General features: G+C 37.4%; 1 protein-coding gene across 12 annotated transcripts in view; it reads left to right on the top strand.

Annotated features, from left to right (window-relative positions):
* The window catches only part of NTNG1 (netrin G1), a 365,210-nt gene that overhangs the window by 195,802 nt on the left and 151,969 nt on the right, over positions 1–17,439 (top strand). For all 12 annotated transcript variants that reach the window (XM_002810534.6, XM_063728296.1, XM_002810532.5 and 9 more), the window contains exon 3: positions 7,747–8,387. In XM_002810534.6, the coding sequence (XP_002810580.2) occupies positions 7,747–8,387 (641 nt within the window). The remainder of the gene's footprint in view (positions 1–7,746; positions 8,388–17,439) is intronic.

Raw genomic sequence — 17,439 nt, 5'->3', positions numbered from 1 at the left:
CCCTGCTTTGGCTCGTGCACGGTGCGCTGCACTCACTGTCCTGCGCCCACTGTCTGGCACTCCCTAGTGAGATGAACACGGTACCTCAGATGGAAATGCAGAAATCACCCATCTTCTGCATCGCTCACTCTGGGAGCTGCAGACTGGAGCTGTTCCTATTCGGCCATCTTGGCTGCCCCCGAGACACCTAATCCTCTCTTTAGGCGCATGAGCAACCCATTTGAGAAACAGGTGATTGTTGCCTGTATATATCTTATCTCTACACTAAACTGCAAATACCTTGTTGTATTATGTTATGTTCTCCACAATGTTTTCAACACAGTAGATATCCAATAAATAGCTAATGAATTTGGAACACAGGAGTTTGAAAGAAATAAGGAATCTGAGAAAGCAGGATAGACCTGCCAGCAGCCAGACGCTGTTGGAAGTGCCACCGTAGGAAGGTCCTGCCTGCCTCTCAAGATCAAGTGATCACTTCAGCAGAGAATGCTTTTGGTCTTAACATAGTCTCTCAAAACTCGTGGCCTTCAGTAAATGGACTTCAAAGAGGTCTTGGACTTGCATACTCATGCGGAGAAGAAAAAAACTTTTCGAACATCAAATTAGAGCTTTCAGGATTCAAAATGCTCAAACTATCTCTAATGATACCTGATGGAATCAGGACTCAGAACATTCCCACCTCCAAGATATTTTAACTCCCCTTGTTTTTCTCAAGTTGCATTAACTTAAATGCTAACAGCCTACTTTAGCTTTTTTGTAATTAACATTTTTAAAGTCTGTGCTCCGATCTAATTCAAGACCATCTACAAGGTGAAATACTCTATGAAACCCTTATTAGTGATTTTTTAAAGAAAATATTTTTTAAAAAGCAACCTCCCTACCACTTACAATAGTGTTACCTTAGTACACAGCTTTTCTGCAGACATTCATATTCAACCCCACTTGATTCCGTTAGTATTTATGTCTTGTCCAGTACATGCAAAGTAATAATTGACATTGCTATATAGGAATCTGTTTTTGTGGCTTATGGCTTGGGAATTTATTTGGCTCCTTCTTAAAAACTTGGTCTTCTTGACCCCTCAGCCTTCACCAGTTTGAAAATTCCAACCATAATCCTCTGTGGGGATTTACACAGGTGTCTATTATTGCCCATAATCTGTGATAGGGCTTCCAGTATCCTTGTTGCAGAAAGGTTAAGCCCTCCTGTCTTTATTCCTGAGTAAAAAAGTCCACAGGGTTTTAGTATTGTCAGGGAGCAGATTGAAACAAGCTGCAACTTCAATCAGGCCCTAAGCCGGTGTCTATGCCAGCGGGGAATCTCTGTGATGAACAAAGGGTTCCATTAGAAAACGGAGCAGTTAGTTTTTAACTCCAGAGTTATACAAAAACAAAACTCTTTATCCTCTACTATTCTTAGGGTGGCCATATTTTCCAAAACAAAATTTGAGACTCATGTTCTGACAGATACATAGGTACTTTTGTCACAACAGTTTCAGACTATCTAATGTTGGGACAGTCTCATAGTATTTAGGATGTAGTAGTCCCACTTTATCCACAGTTTTAATTCCCATAATTTCAGTTGTCCCACAGTCTGAAAATATTTAATGGAAAATTCCAGAAATAAAATAATTCATAAGTTTTAAATTGTGTGCCTCTATAAGTAGTTTGATAAAATCTCACACCACTTAGCCCCATCCCTCCTGGGACATGACCCATCTTTTTGTCCAGAATCTCCACACTGTAGATGTTACCCACCCACTAGTCAGTAGCCATCTCGGTTATCAGATCCATTGTCATAGTATCACAGTGTTTGTGTTCAAAGAACCCTTATTTTATTGAATAATGGCCCTAAAGCACAGAGGTAGTGTTGCTGGCAATTTGGATATGCCAAAGAGAAGCTGTAAAGTGTCTCCTTTAAGTGAAAAGGTAAAAGTTCTCAACAAGGAAAGAAAAAAAATCATATTGAGGTTGCTAAGAGCTATGGTAAGAACAAATCTTCTATCTGTGAAATTGCAAAAAAAGACAAAGAAATTTGTGCCGGTTTTGCTGTCACACCTCAAACTGCAAAAGTTATGGCCACAGTGTGTGATAAGTGCTTAGTTAAGAGGGAAGAGGCATTACATTTGTGAGTGGAAAACATGAACAGAAACGTTTCGACTGACAGCGATCGGATTTCATACTATCCTCGCTTTCAGGCATTCAATGGGGGTCTTGGAACATTTTCCCAGAGAATAAAGGGGGACTACTCTGTACTGTTGCTGTATGCATACCACACGTTGGTACCCAGCATACCAGTTAACAAGGAAGCTTACAAAATGAGATTGCACTACATGGCCATTAGTAGAGACCACTGCCCTTTTTGTCCTGAGGGCCAGTGGGCAGCTGGAAACATATGGCCTTTTGGACCTTCCTGTTTGAAGATATACAGTCTATCTCTAGAACTGTGGTCATCAGGGCTTGTTAGTATGTTTGTGGTGCCGATCTTTATCTTTCAGTCTTCTGAATCTGAAAGAGATGTCCGCTATCTTAGATTGTTCTTACCTCTGGTACTGACTTGTCTCTGCTTCTCTCCAGTGCCAGTAACTAAGCTATAAGACCTGAAGGGGGCACCTCAGCGTGACCTGTGAACATCAGCTCCCAGACTCAGAATAGTCTAAGTGTCTTCAGAAAAGTCATAAAGAAGGGGCCTTCCCATGCTATAGCCAAGCAAGAATTTGGGAGCAGAAGGACTTGAGGCAAGGAGGAGTGGCCAGGAAGTGGCAAAAAGGAAGTGGGATGGGGAGGCCCTCCACCAAAAATTATACCTCTGATATAAACGAGTCAATCACTAGCCTCCCAGAAGCTGTCTAGACGATGCCCCAAACTTGCAGTTAAAGCGTGGTTCTCATGGTTTCAATCTCTGAGAAACGAATAGTAGGCTCTGCAACCAAGTTCTGTACCCTTTAAAGGCCTTGCATTGGAAACACCCTAATGGTGTCTGTCTCAGTCACAGCAGGAACAGGTTGGGAGTGCCATTCCAGAATGCTGCTTCTTGCCTTTGTGTCTTTTTTGACTGTCACCAATAAAACAAGCAAGGATGAGCCAGATGCAAATGGGTGCAGGACATCTCTGTGTCATTCTTTTTTCATGATTCTTTTAAGTGTTAACCCAAATGCGTCTCACAATCACTTGTGTACATGTCTGCTTGGCATGTAGCTTACAGTTCACTAGCAAATCTCACATAAGAATTCTCTTCATTTTCAACTGTTGTTTCCAATAGTTTGCCCATAGGTAAAGCTTGGAAAGGCAAAGTCAAAATGATAGCAACTGCAAGTGTTACATTAATACCGCTTACATGAGGTTTTTTAAATATATGTATAACTCTGAAGGGCTTAGCAGATCTTAGGTGGAAGGATGTTCTTTTCAAAGTGTCACTTTGCCAGAAGGAAGGAAGACACCTTCCATCAATAGAAACAGTAAAAGCATGCCTCAAATCGTATTTATCTCTCTAAATTCTGAAAGCATATTAAGGAAGAATAGCAATATTCCACTTTGGCTACAAATTGCTAATTAATAACTACAATTCTCCCAGAGGTAAAATATTAACATTTTAAAAATGAAATTAAACATCACAATCTTCTTCTAATTCTTACAAAAATATTTAGCAGCAATAGCTGTTTAATTATTTAGGCATTTGTTAGTGGTGTAAATATTATCAGCACAGTCATAAATATTTTCTGCTTTGTCCACAATCAGCTAAGGATATGTTGCTTGTCGGACTTAAATTAAGATCTATTTAAGGCTGCCTGCTGGCCACAAAATAATTACTTACACTTCCTGATGCCTGAATCTGTTAGATATAGCAGCAAGAAGTGTACTTTGTTTTTGTAAGTCAGGAAAAGTTGCATTTCTTATATAAATTTCATTGTTGATGTTATTAAAGAGGATTAGGGTGGGGTTGAAGTAGCTGAAAATTTAATTAATCTAATCCCTTTAACAGGAATTATTTTCATATTGATAATTCTCTGTAACAACAGTATTACAGATCACGCCCTGTGAAATATTTACACTAAATATTGTAGCCTGTAATCTCTCCTCCAGCTTTTTCTTTGGGGAAGGATAAGATTTACGGCTTCTTCACCTTTCATCTTTTTTTTTTTTTTTTCCTTTCTCTCACCTGAAGTGCAGGGGACCAAAAGGAAATTTTTTTTTTTTTCCTGCTTCTTCTGTTAATTTTCTGTCAATGTCATCATATCTCAGTAAGTTATGTTAATAGCCATCAAATCACTAATCTCCTAAAAGAGCACGAGTGTTATGAAATAGGGAGAACAATCCAATTGATTTTTTCCCTCTTTGGTATCTACAGTCATTTGGTGTAGATTCTCATTTGAAATGATTTGTTTACCCATTGATTTCGATAAATTGTTATGCTGCTGAAAATATCACTAAGAGTAGAGTCAAATGAAGGACGAAACTGTCATTCTGATCAACTTCTTCTGATCATCTCCAGTGTAAATTGGGAATTGTTCCCAATCAGCTCAAATGTCATGTTATCAAGGAGACCTTCTCTGACTTCCCAAAATAAAATTACAATCACCATTGCTTCCTTTAATTGGCTTTATTTTCTCCATACAAGTTATCATCGTGTAATATTATAACACATTATGTTTGTTTGTTTAGTGCCTCTCCCCCAACTAGGATGGACGTGCCACAGGAAGCAAGGACTTGGATTTGTTTACTGCTGTATCTTGAGAGCCAAGCTGAGTGCCTTAAATATGGCAATCAATAACAAATTGTTGCATGTATGAATCTTTACTCTCATTTTTTTGGGTGCCTAAAGCACCAGATCTGTGCCAAGCAGTGAAGAACTTGATACAAATGTAGACATTTGCCCTGAGCTGGCTGTTCCACTCAGCCTCAATGGAAGGGTGCCCACTGAGAACAGACCTGGTGCTTTCTGTAGCTATGCCTTCATTAAAGGACTAAAACTGGGTTGTATAGTGCTGTTTGGCCTCCTCATGTTTACAATATCCAGTGATACAAAGCAGAGACTCTCTAAGGATGCCCTCCAGGATACGACTTCTGTAGAATATGAACAGGAGTTACTAAACTAGAAAGAGACTCCGTGGTCACGTAAATCTATGAAACTAGGTATTATGTGAAGCTAAACAAGGTTCTTAATTTCAAGGTATATCAGATTATGATAACATTCATTAGGGCTCTCCAAGACAAGAAGATTAGGCTGTGTTTCCTGAACTTATTTGGTCTTAGACATTTCCTTTCTACCAGCCAATCCTGTTTCTACAACAGGGCTACAACAGAGGGAACTCCAGTGACTTGGGAATTCAGCAAGCCAGGGAAGGGGTAAGAGGCACCAGTCTCGTCACTGCCTCTTACTGACTTTATTATGTGACCTTGGACAAATTACTTAACGCCTCTATGCCTCAGTTTCCTCTTCTGTAAGGTAGGGTTGAAAAGGATTACCCAGGAAAATGTACGTAGTGTCCAGCACACACGTGCTAACTAAATGGTGGTTATTGCCAATACTTTATATTGAGTATAGGCATGAGAGCCTTTTACATAGATTTCTTCAACCATATTTTATAAAATAGGTTTGTTAGTATTGACCAATTTCCAGAAGCAGCCTAATGTGTCATCTCGTGTGGTCCCAGTGCCCTATCCCTATCTGAGAAGCTCTGCACACCTATGCTGAAGACAAACAAATGTTATCTTTCAACACAACTTACTACAAACATCTGATAACTCCCTTTCGTGGATCCCGCAGCTCCTTTCCCCTTGTTTCCATACCCCTGACCTCAGATGAAGACGCTTTTGTCAGGAGGAAGATGGTAACATCCAAGTTAATGATAGTGCAGATGGCTACATGCTGACAGATTTTGAAGTGACCATATTTTTTCAGTAAATTTCAAATGAAGGTGTGATTTGTGTAAATCTGACCTCTTCCTGTAAAATGTGCATTTACATATATTTAGAATTTATAAATCCTGACAGATTCCACAATATTTATAGCCCTCCATAAAAAGCCTTTGCCAGTTTGTAGAGCTTTGCATTTGGCTCTCTGGCATGCTTAAGAGAATTTAAATAATAATAAATTTGGTGATGTCTTCCACCTGGAACAGAAACTTATTTCCCTCTGCCCTGGCTCATTTTGAAGGGGATACTATAAATAGTGCCACAGGCGCTGGGATCAGGACTAGGGAATTGAAATTTGAGAGAGAAGTACAGAAACATTTTCATTATCACTGATTCCTTGAGTGTATTTTTAAAACAGTTCTGTTCCTCAAATAATGTACCTTCTCTCCTTTCTCCTGCCCTATCACAATTATACTTGAATCTCCAAAACCTGTTGCCAACTTTAGGATTCGGTTACATTAATGGGAAAGAGAGAGTGAGAGTATTAGCTGACTAGGTAGGAGAAAGTTGCCTCTAGGGAGACCAAAGCAATTCTCCCACGTTCATCTTATATTTCATAGGAGTCAGCTAGTCACTGAGTGTCAGCGTCTAAAGTGTAAATTCATTATCTGAGACCTCGCTCCTGTATCCTACAGGTATGATGAAAAGCTCACAGTTCATGGAAAAAAAAAAAAAGAAAGAAACCTAATCGTAATTACAAAAGGACAATGTCAGAGGATCAATTCTTTTCACCCAGCCATGCTCATAATAACTGAGTACAGAATAAGAAACACCTGAATAGTCAAGTCCTAATGATACTACTTGTTTTCTTAAAAACAAAATCAACAAAAATCTGGTAACTTGTCGTTTGCCATGGAATCTACTGATGAAAGCTGACAGTAGCCATTTAGTGTAACATAAGCAGTGTTGTAACTTGTAATATTAACTAGGAGATTTATTTCTAGCTTCTTGTTTGAATGGCTGTAAAGGAAGTAGCATTTGTTAAAGGTAGAATAATAATAACTAACATCCATGAAGAACTGCCTATGGGCAGGCACAGAGTAACAAACACATCAAGTGGCTGTGGTTTTGATGTGCAACAGCCTCCTAATTGAGTAGTAGGTTTTCTTGTCCTGATAACTTGGAGCACACTCCCAGCCCCAAGACTTTCCTGAACAATCCTTTTATCTTTACCTAATAGGCTGGCAGGTATTTGGACCAAGCCCCAGAGCCTTTAGGGTACCACATTTTAATAATTTGTGGTGAACAAAGCAAACGTTTTAAAACCAGACATTATGAAGCAAGGACCCAGTTAAGTATGACAGATTTCAGGGAAAGCCAAAAAAAAAAAGGCTGAATGTTGTATAGGGGTATTGTCTCCCCTACAGAACACAGGTATCTATGGTTCATGGCTCATTCTAAAGCTTTGCTTGAAAAATGACTTTTTAAAGAAGTGTACTCTTAAAGAATGTCCTTCAGACAGGGAGGAATTTCCCTTGCTTTTCTATAGCATCTTTCTAAGAGGAAGCAGAGGTATTGAGCTGTTAGACAGTTGCTCAGAGTCTTCGTGCTTCTGTGACCACATTATGGGTCTAACACATATGGGATAAATAAACTGTTTTCATTTCTTAAAGCACATGGAAGGAAACAAGACAAGAAAATTACCATATTGCTTTTTTTTTTTTTTTTTTTAAAAAAACTATTAAAGAGGAGAATCCAGTTAGGGCAAATAAAAATGATTACTGAAAACAGATTTTTTTTTCCTTTTCTAGCCTCTTACTGAGCAACAGCAATATGGCAAGACTTGTGGCAAACCAGTGTTTTGATGCACCCTCTTTTGTTCTTCTTCCATAGGGCAATCCCTACATGTGCAATAATGAGTGCGATGCGAGTACCCCTGAGCTGGCACACCCCCCTGAGCTGATGTTTGATTTTGAAGGAAGACATCCCTCCACATTTTGGCAGTCTGCCACTTGGAAGGAGTATCCCAAGCCTCTCCAGGTTAACATCACTCTGTCTTGGAGCAAAACTATTGAGCTAACAGACAACATAGTTATTACCTTTGAATCGGGGCGTCCAGACCAAATGATCCTGGAGAAGTCTCTCGATTATGGACGAACATGGCAGCCCTATCAGTATTATGCCACAGACTGCTTAGATGCTTTTCACATGGATCCTAAATCCGTGAAGGATTTATCACAGCATACGGTCTTAGAAATCATTTGCACAGAAGAGTACTCAACAGGGTATACAACAAATAGCAAAATAATCCACTTTGAAATCAAAGACAGGTTCGCGTTTTTTGCTGGACCTCGCCTACGCAATATGGCTTCCCTCTACGGACAGCTGGATACAACCAAGAAACTCAGAGATTTCTTTACTGTCACAGACCTGAGGATAAGGCTGTTAAGACCAGCCGTTGGGGAAATATTTGTAGATGAGCTACACTTGGCACGCTACTTTTACGCGATCTCAGACATAAAGGTGCGAGGAAGGTAAGAGAAAATCTGTCTGCCTTCAATGGGAACGGGTGTGTCCAAAGAAAATGCCAGAGTGTCTCACAGCTGTAAAGTAACATTTGTCAATTTCTACTGCAACGTTTTCTTCAGGAACTCCAGTGTAGAACTAGGTTCTGAAGGCATTCTGAGACCCCTCATCCTCATCAGTTTGTAATCCCAAACTTGCTGTCACTGAACCTAGCATGATTCTTCAGAATTTAAATAAAAGTGAATTTTAAAAAGTAACTCCCTGGGTCAGGAGGTCCTTTAGGTCTTTAAGGCAGTGAAGCCAGGGGAAGCAAAACCATTTGCCCTATAAGGAACTGAAAAACTAGAAATACAACATACCATTGTTTACAAATGCAAAGCAGGGATTCAACATGGTACAGCAGTCAATTTATGTTTTGTGTAATATTGCACAAAAAAATCTGGAAACTAGAGTTATATTTCTGTAAATTTATTAAATCAGAATCAATAGCTTGTAGGAAACATTTGTTAAATTGGGACAAGTCTACTTTTCATGTTTTTGGATATTACTATGTCAAAAATATATACTAGGATTTAAAATATAGACCTGAGTTGGGCTCCCTTCATCTTGTAGATTAATCACAAATGGACAGAGTTTAAACACATTAATTAAACACAGTCAGGGATAGCTTTGGTTTTCATAATATACTAGAGACAGAACTGAGCAAATTTCCAAGAATTTTGAAGATGTTTAAATGAAAAACTTCAATAATGAGAACCAGAACCACCACACAGGGATTTTCAACCAGCTTTTTAAGTGTGGCGTATTATCAAAACGACCACCTGATGGGAGTGGAAGCATGAGATAATGAGTGGGAAAACTAAAGGTAAGAGCAGAGTATCTAGCAAAGGGAAAGGCAAGCAAAGAAATAACACCCCAGTAAAAAGGCCAAGATATCTTTAAATCGAAATATATGAGGATAAGAATATAAATAGTATATATCATGTAGGTTTAATTATTTAATGATAAAATTCAAACAGATAAGGCAGGATTGATTCAATTTATTGGCTGCCAACATCCTTTAGGCAGCCCAGTTCTCAGAAACTGGAGAAGTGTTGAGACTTTCTGGTCTGTCAGAGATTTGCCTTACCTATGTGTGCTGGGAGAAAGGTCACTGCTGTTAAGGTAAAGACCATAGTGGGAACACAGAATGGAGTGGTGGGCTTCACCGTAGTGTGGTGTCAAAGGTTTTAGAGTCTTAGCTGTGGAAAAGTCGTAGAAACTGGTGGCCATCTACTCTCAGCTTTTTCTAGCTTCATGTTCCTCATGGAAGAATCAAGAGCGTTTATCTGCGAAGCTTTTCCTAAAACTTTTGACCAAGGTCTTAGTTGTATATAATGAGTATATCTTTAAATCAGAACGATATTGAAATTGTGAGTTCTAAGCTGTAGAGGATAATTCATGTATTATTAGCAGGGTACATGAAAGGGCAATATGGAGCTGTTGTCTTAAACATGAGTTTGCTATTTATAATAATACACAGCCATTATACTTATGAACATTTTAGCAAAAGACTATTAGTTTCCAGGATCTTATTCTTGGGGACATATGATATATGAAAATAGTTGATGTTGTTATTATTAACGATAGCTTGCCACAATGAAGTAGCAAATATTCAATTCATCTACATGAATAATGGTAAAAAATTAACAAACTAAGATTTGAATTTTAATCCTAGTGTAATCTACATTGCTCGGTAGATTCATCTAGGCCAGTTTCCTTGCAGTTTAAGAAATACTTACTTAATCTGAGCCCAAATTCCTATTGCTCCACTTCCCCAAATACCTTTATTTGCCACTTGTAAATAAGGCAATCTTCTGAAGCATTTTGGTTGAGAAAAACCTATTGCTGATGCTTATTTTTGTTATTAGTATTCATTTTGTTTCCTCTAATAATTTAAAAGAAAGTGTAAAATAAACTTGAAAGCTAAAGGCATTTTTCTGCATTCTCCACTGCTGTCAAGCATGCCATCTCCTAAAGGTGGTGTGTTGGAAATGTAGGTCCCTTCAGATCTATCACATTTCTTCCATCTCTCAGACTAGTCATTTCCTCCAATTGCATTTCAGTGGTTCTGAGGAGTTTGGAGGGCTCCTCCCTCCTTCTCTGGACTCAGCTCCACTGTCTTTTCCTGTTCACCAGTCAACTGTAAGCTGAAGAGAAGCAGCTGGGCAAACGAGAAAGGTGCAGTAGAGGTGAGCCCCTTCCATAAGGTCTTCTTCTGTCACCTCCAGACTTTGTCCAAATCCTCAGGGTAGAACTGATGCTGGCATGTACTGCACTAGGCACCAGATGGCTGGAGTATTTTTAGTCTTAGGGGAGGGACTAAAGAAGCAAGGTCTGATGGCTCGGGCGTGTCTCCAGCTTTTAAGTTATATAATGAAGATCTGCTGATGATGGAGCCAGTGAAGGGAAATGTTGAGCTATAGTCTGGTTCAGGGGCCTTTCAGCATAGAAGCTGATCTAATTATTTTACCCTTGAAAGTTTCAGTAAGATTAATGGTCTAGATTGTCTTTCTGTTATATAACAAATCATCTATAGAAGGATTAAATATTAATTGATGATCTCTAAAAGAAAGTTCTAAAGTTTCCCTTTCAAGGCTCTCATAAATGTACACTTTTCAAAATACAACTGAAGTTCTTGTTCCTTGCACCCGCCCCCACCATCCCATGAAATGATTGCAACATTTAACATGCCTTTATATGTCTATATCTGATCATGACAATGATATTTTTCTGCTTGCTACTTCTATCTCCAACCCCACCATAATGTGGAAATTGACATAAGTTATTTTGGGAAAGTAGAATGGAGACCAGATGTAAACATCCATGGTATAGTGGACAGAGAATTCAGAATTTTTTTACCTTGAAATCTTAAACTGTGAGACAAAAACAGTTGAGCTTTGCTTAAGATGACTGAGCTTGTGAGATCCAATTCTCCATTTCTTTGTGCATATGTTTGTTTTATACTGGCTAGTGTTGTTTGATGGAAAAATAGTGTTTTGATTGACATTAGACTAATGTAGCATTTATGTTCTTTTTGGAATGTGATACATCTGATACCTATTTTACTAGTAAGAAAAAAGTGTAATCTCATCATAAAAAATTTATTCTCCTTTTGCCACACGCTTATTTTGCTTCCATTTACTCCCTCTCATTGTGTATTTATTAAGATAATGAAGGAAAAAGAGGGAACATGGCTGTTGGCAATTTCAGCAGCTCCGTAGTACTTACATTGTTCAATAAACCTAATAATCTACATGGACTAATTCTGACTTATGGATGTCCCGCTTCAGTAAATCAGGGTGATTTTCTCCAGTGAATAACAGACGAGTGCAGTGTGCCAGTACCTTAATTAAAGAGCGGCTCTCTTAGTCTTGATCTCATTTTAATTTAGAGGGTAATACTACAATAATATCACTAATGGAAGGTACATTAAAGGGCATCAAGTAGCATTAACTGTATTAAATTATGGTACTTATGTTAATTAACTGCTGAAGCAAGATGGTTCTAATGGCCAAAAAGGTCGTCTAATGCATAAATAAAATCTACTCAGATGAGGGGCGAGAGGAGAAATTAGAAGTAAATGTTTGTTCTGAACATCTTTTTATACAGACAGGGGGTTAAACTCAAAAGCTGTTAAATATAGATAATGTCCAAAATGTTTTCTTACTTACACCATTGAAAACTTTGATTTTTAAGTATTTTGATTCCTTCTAAGCTTTCCACAATTAAAATAATTGAAAAAGCGAGCACTGTATTTGTCAGCTGCGTAGATTTTATGGAATATAAACTCAACATTATTTATTGTTTCTTTGAGGTAAACACTTTCGAAGAAATAATGTGATTTAATGTAATAATTTGTAAATCTGAAAGACAAATGAATCTTTAGTAATCTACTCATTTATTTTTAAGATATGCTATCAGCCATATATCAAGTTACTGATTTTAGCCATAAGACAATGGAAATTCTATTTTAACAGTAAGAACTTGAAGAAAGTGGCCTGGAAAACTCCCATCAACATCTTCAGTATTTACCCTTTAACAAAATATTCCTAAAGGTAATTATCGGTCATTTTTTCTCAATGGTCATTACACATTTCTTACCCCTTGCAGTGCCTACTCAGGCTCCATTATAGGTAGTTGACTGCCATAATAGTGAACAGTATTTTTTCCTTTTTCTACCTCCATTGTTTACCTCCAAGAAAGAAGCCTTGGAATATTAGCACAGAAGTTTCACTTCGACAAAACTTTTTGGTGCCATCTTCACTTCATGGCTGCCCCTGCTCAGAATCACACTCTCCCTGCCTAATTCCAGGACCTGCAAAGGGCCAGGACCAGAGCCACTATGACTAGGTGCCAGGAGTGAGGCAGGCCCCCTACGTCACTCTCAGGAGTCCAGCTTCTATGCGTAAACCCTTATTCTTTGAATGTCACTGCCTTTATATTTGCCGTAATTAGAACAAGGTGAAGCTGACATCATGTTCTTGAAGCACAGCTTCCACCTGGTTAGTGCGAAAAGATGTGATGTCAGGTAACCAAGAACACTTGGGGAAATTCAAAAGTATAAAAGCAGTAGAGCACTTTTTAAATTTCTGGAAAAATCAGTTATTCTGAAGGTTCCGTAAGTCTTTTTCTTAGCCACAACTGAAATAAATCTGAAATATTTACTGTTTACCTCTTTTGTAAGAGACATCTCATGAAAATGCTTTTAAAGCATTGAGCCTGGCCTTTATCTATTCTTTTCCAATTAGTCTCAATTATTGAAGTTGGGCTTTACTGCCACTTAACAGATTCTGCTATTTATAACACCTTCTTGCTTTCTGTCATCCATAAATACTTATCCTCTACTCTGGGGCAGATGCTTGCTTTGATGGTAGACAGACGAAGATGCACCAAGCATAGTCTCTGCTCTTAAGGAGCTGATATCCAGAAGGGACACAGACTTTATAAACAACAGCAACAACAACAAAATGATGATAATGTGGGTGAAGTGCTTTTACTGTGTGAATATTCAAAGTGCTGTGGTAGCAGAGAAGCTACTAATGTAATCTGGAAAGACTAGTAAAACCTTTGATACAGATGTGACATGTATGATGTCTCGAAATATGGGTTTTATTGTGCCAAGCAGCCAGGAAAGAATGGAGATCATAGGCAGACAAATTATACCTAAAAACAGCACAGCATGTTAAGGAACTCCAAGCAGTAAGGAACTGATGGAATTAAGAGCCCTGAAGATGCTCTACCATCTTCCCTTTATGGGTCTTCAGCATGTTCAGGAAGCTCTGAAGGATTCTTACCTCTTTCTCTCTGATTCTCCTATGTCATAAGAAACCCAAAATCATATGGAGCCTCCATATTAATTGACTACAAGTGAGGAACATTTTTTAAGGCAATTGTAGTAAAGGCTATTCTCTTGTAACTGTGCAGACTGGAGAGCTATAACATTGCTTAATTGTGGAGCAACTATAGCTCCAAGCCCTGATGCTCAAGTGGAGAATCCAGAAAAGCTCTCCATATTCCACAGGAGCCATCATATGGCAGTGGTCTCAGTTTTGCTTACAAAGTCAGTAGGACTTGTTGCCCAGTCAGATTTTGGGGAAGACTTCCCAGTGAATTGGATGGTGGGGCCAAAACTAAAATGGGGAATAAATACTGAAACAGGCTTTTAGTTAATTCATGATTTAGCTAGTTATTTTGTTGCACCATTTCAAGTAGTAGAGATTCAAGTAGAGATTCTAGTTAAGGATTTGAAAATACTTGTCTAGTGTTGTAGAGAGAGATTTGAGCTCAAATATAGGTTTGAGAATTATTACCTTATGTGTGATGGTGGATGCTTTGAGAATCGATGACATTGAGGATTTTTTTGTTCATAGGTATAAATGACCATTATAGAACATTTACAGAATCCTGTGGAATACTACTATGTAAAAGGTAATTTCTGAAGGAAATTGAGAAATAATCTGAGACAATTCAAAGAGAAGGGAATGAGTTAATGTCATTCTAATAATCCCCACTCATATTTAAGTAATAGTCCTTTAAATTTGTATAGCATTCAGTTTACAAAATTCTTGTCAGGTACCTTATTTCCTTTAGTACTTACAGGACACTTGTGAGGCAGGTGTTGGTTAACCTCATTTTACAGAGGAGAAAACTGAGGACCAGAGAAGTGCCATGACTTTTTCTTTAACGTCACACATAATAAAGTGGTAAAATCAGGTTTTTCATGACAAACCTTAGGCTTTTTCCAAACATTATGCTCTTACAGTCACACCAGCCAGAGATCAGCTCAGTATATATAGAAGACCCCAAAAATTCCCAAAGAAGCCATCTTTAAATAGCAACAATGAATCAATACATCTTATGACTCCGCCCCTCTTAGAATGTTCTGGTAGTCACATTCTCCATGGCTTTTGGCTCAGTATTTTAGTACACCAGGCTGCTCTGTGTTTATCTGAACTCTAACTTCTTACTTCATTTTTATCAACTTTCAAATGTGTGATTGGGCTCATTTGTCACATTGTGTTAAGTCTAGGTGTTTTACTACTAAAATCAAATTGTGATGATAGCTTCTTATTTTTCCATGGGAAGACAAAAATAAATAAATAAGCACAATTTTCTCAATGTTAATTTTTCTCCCATATTTCTTCATAAACTTTTATTATGTACACCTGCTTTCAACTAATGGGCATCATCAAACACTAAAACAAGTCATATATCTTAATGGATAAACTTGGAAATGGCCAACTACCTTCGCTTATTTTAAGCAAGTTCATACTTCAAGTGAGGAAAATATGTTTTTCCTTTTAACTTCCACATATAAGTCCACATTCTCTCTTCTGAAACTATTGTGAATAAGTGTGCTGCCTCTTTCATATAATAAAATTTCATAAATTTTTAATCAATGATTCTCTCCACCAGGTCTTTTTTTCAAGCTAAATGGATATTAAACCATTCCACTAAAATTTAATTTACTCTCCTTTTAAAAGGCAGAATGAAGTCCAGTAAATAAGAGTATTCAAATGAAAAACATAGTAATCATAATTAAAAATTAAAAACCAACATAAAACATTGCTACTTAACTCCAGTGGAAACACTTAGAATAAAGACTTTATCGTATGCACCCATTGTAAGTGGACAACTGAGGGAGGGCCATTCTGATTTGGAGCATATTTTTAAAATCCATTAGAAAATCTTGAATTATAAAGAGAATATATGCATAAGCCGCTCATTTTCCTCTGAGGTTTGTACTATTATAAGGAGAGAATGTATCTAATAATTCCTCCATTTAAATTATGAAATTCATTAGCATGCAGAAAAACAATCTGGTTTAGGAGCTTGTCTCTTTATCCTTAATTCCCTAGTGCCGTAGATTTTTTAAGCTAGTGGGTCATTAAAAGAAAGATGTCTCTTTTTTAAGAAACATAAGGATATTTAAGCAAAATACCACAAAATGGATAAATAAAATAATTTCTTCCCTCATTTAACTTAGCATTTGTAAGGGAAGCTACATTCTAGCTACATCTGCATGCCCAAACAATGGGAGGCAGGAATACACCAGCTTCTGCAGCCCTGTTTTTTATCCTAAATCTGTGGTCTGCATCTTTGGAATGTCTTGCTGTCTTTCTGTCCCTAGGATCAGAGTTTTTTCTTAACACATTAGGAGATGCTGGCCATTGTTTGATACTTAGTGTAAGAGTTTTTTGAGACCTATGTGATCAGTGGTTCAGTAAAGAGACTATTTCCGTTCATTCTCCAAATAAATACAAGAACAAATGTGTTAATGTCATGAATTCTATCACAGTAATTTGATTGTGTGGATTGATATATTGATTCTGTTGCAATATGGGTCTATATTTTCAATTCAATAAGCCACTTTTAGAACTAAGTATATTAGTTTAACCAGAAATGACTGCACTGCATAAAAACTCATGGTTACTATTTCTACCTCCCTTTTATAGGTAGGAAAACTACATCTAAACAAGGTTAATCAATACCAAAGGGGAAAGGAAAATTTAAAAATTACTTATGTTGGCGTATAAATTTGTTTCTGAAAAACATTGAAAAACCATTGAAAAAAATGGATAGAAAGGCTTTGAATATGTGAAACAGGAGCCTCACAAACCCTACTGGTCCAGAATATTATAAAAGTAGGGTAGTTACTACATTGGCTCTCTCTTGCATTTTGACTGGTACCTAAGACAACTGATATTGTGCTATAAATATATTGAGAGGATAGAGGACAAGTCATTAGGATTTTAAAGTCATTATCTATCTTATTTTAGAAGGAAACATTGGCTAAGAGTCAAGAGAAATAGATTCTCACTCTGGTTGTGCTAATAATTCTTTGTGAGCTCAGAACAGGTCACAGTTACCATAATCAGATTCTCCTCATCTACAAAATGAGATTTTTATACTAGTTTACTGTGTCTCAGGATGTACTCTTCAAATAAAGTCCATGATGGTCAAAAACATTTGGGAAGTGTTCACAATACTTCCTTCTACGAGAATCACAATGTATATTCATATATTAAAGACCCTGAGGTGTCCTACAGTAAAGAAACATTTCTATTTTATTGAAGACAGAGCCTCTAGAACTTACTTAGTCAAAAAACATATATTAGTACCCATAAACGACTAGTATTCACAGAACTCTTCAAGCTCCAACATTATTGGACTCTTTGTAAGATTGAAGGAAATACATGAAAACATCATGTGTGTGTGTGCATGTGTGTGTTTGTGTGTGTGTGTGTGTGTTTAAACTATTTGCAGTGCTAAAAACAGATTGATTTTTCAAAGCAAGTTCCAACTTTAGTTATCATCCTTCCTATATTACTGCTACTTTGGGTGAAAAGGTGAGACTGTCTTAGAGAAAGACTAACCTCAATGAAGAGTATCTCTTTTTTTTTTTTTTTTAACTGTTGCTCTTATTTTTTGAACCTTGGAGTACTATGCATCTTTCTTTAAGAATTATAGGAAATTAAGTACTGTATTGGAATAAATAGGGATTTTTTTATTTTGTTT

The sequence above is a fragment of the Pongo abelii genome, chromosome 1 (assembly GCF_028885655.2).
Source record: "Pongo abelii isolate AG06213 chromosome 1, NHGRI_mPonAbe1-v2.0_pri, whole genome shotgun sequence".
NCBI lineage: Eukaryota > Metazoa > Chordata > Mammalia > Primates > Hominidae > Pongo > Pongo abelii.
Note: the sequence above shows the minus strand (reverse complement) of the source record. Positions and strands in the feature narration are given on the sequence as shown.